Raw genomic sequence first — 1,513 nt, 5'->3', positions numbered from 1 at the left:
GGGGGCGTAGTGTAGGGAGAAAGTACAGTGGCACAGTTGGGGCCAGTGAGAGTGGAGTCACAGATTGCTCTCAAAACAGAAGTCTAAAATCAAATTACACTGATAGCAGAGTAACTGGGGAAAAGATTTTAACCATTGGAATTGGATTTTTGGTAGAACTAATGTAATATTTTTATAAACTATATATTTGTAGTATATAAGTTATATGCTGTAAACTTATAAATTAATAATGTAAACCTAGAAGTCTCCCAACATGTTCTTGGTTTATTTTTCTGTCATGTAGGGGGGCATGTGAATTTAGCCAGCCATCAGTAAAAATCCTTGTATCTGAGCAGGAAACTATGTATTTATTGCTTGATTTTATCTTTCAAGGCAGTATTTCTCTGTGAACTTAACCCTGGCAAAAGGGAATTGAAATAGGCAGTTTTACTAGCAATAATTATCTTTCTCCTTTTTCTCCCTTCAGGAAAACAAAAAAGAACAAGCAGAAAAGTAAGAATTTTAATTTTGTTAAAATTAATTATTTTATCTTTATAACATTTGAATTTTGAATTGCCTTAAAATTTTAGAGTTATGTTTTTATAGAGTAAGCTTAAATTTATTGATAGTGTCAAATATGAATCACAGCCTTATTATAGATTTAGGTAGATAGTAGAAACCTAATTTTGATATTGTTTTTACCATGGAGAAACCTGTAAACATTTATTATTTTCATGTTCTTTATTCTTAATAATGACTAACTCTGAAGATAATTTTTTTTAAGAAATGTAAGATGGCAGTGTTAAAATTAGTATATAAAATTAGTATGAACGTTTATACTAAATGTTTGGTAGAGCTGTTCATAAAAGTTACATATTTGGTAGGAATATGAATTTATAATGTAGATTCAGGTAACATCTATTTAATGAAAAACGAAAGGGTGTGTCGCAAGACTGTTTCCCTTAAGAGTTTCTCATTTAATAAGTTAAAACTCTGCCCTCCTCCCCCTCGAATGTTGACAGCACCTGGAAATGGAGATGGTGGCAGTACCAGTGAGACTCCCCAGCCTCCTCGAAAGAAAAGAGCCCGGGTGGATCCGACTGTTGAGAATGTGAGTTTGTCCTTAGGTTTACGAATAGGATGTGCAGTCTCAGTCATGTTCAGCACAATAAAACAGTCCCAGAAACACTGCTACTGAAATGAAAATACTTTCCTTTTTTGGATAAAGAATATATTTATGTATTTTTTTTCACTTGTAACTGGGATATTCATGTCCCTGCTAGATTCCCACTCCCTGCCCCCAACTTATTGGATGTTCGTTTGTAAGCTCTGTTCATGTAGAAGACTGACTGTTTCTGTGTTGTCGCAATGTGCATCAGTTCCTCGAATGATGTCTCTCTGTTCAGCAACAGTTTGTTGATGAGATGCTGTAGGAACTTAACTCTTGTTTGTATTAATTAGCCTATGGTAAAATTAGTTCTGTTATACATCATTTTGCTTAAACTCAGATCCTGTCGATCATGTTAAAGAGGAT

At 33.8% G+C, this 1,513-nt stretch overlaps 1 protein-coding gene across 1 annotated transcript in view; it reads left to right on the top strand.

Moving 5' to 3' along the window:
• The window catches only part of MORF4L1 (mortality factor 4 like 1), a gene marked incomplete at its 5' end in the record, with an annotated part of 17,301 nt that overhangs the window by 10,367 nt on the left and 5,421 nt on the right, over nucleotides 1-1,513 (top strand). The window contains 2 exons of the mRNA XM_025050420.1: nucleotides 467-492; nucleotides 1,002-1,174. Coding sequence (XP_024906188.1) covers nucleotides 467-492; nucleotides 1,002-1,174 — 199 coding nt within the window. The remainder of the gene's footprint in view (nucleotides 1-466; nucleotides 493-1,001; nucleotides 1,175-1,513) is intronic.

The sequence above is a fragment of the Pteropus alecto genome, unplaced genomic scaffold (assembly GCF_000325575.1).
Source record: "Pteropus alecto unplaced genomic scaffold, ASM32557v1 scaffold60, whole genome shotgun sequence".
In the NCBI taxonomy this organism is placed as follows: Eukaryota; Metazoa; Chordata; class Mammalia; order Chiroptera; family Pteropodidae; genus Pteropus; species Pteropus alecto.
Note: the sequence above shows the minus strand (reverse complement) of the source record. Positions and strands in the feature narration are given on the sequence as shown.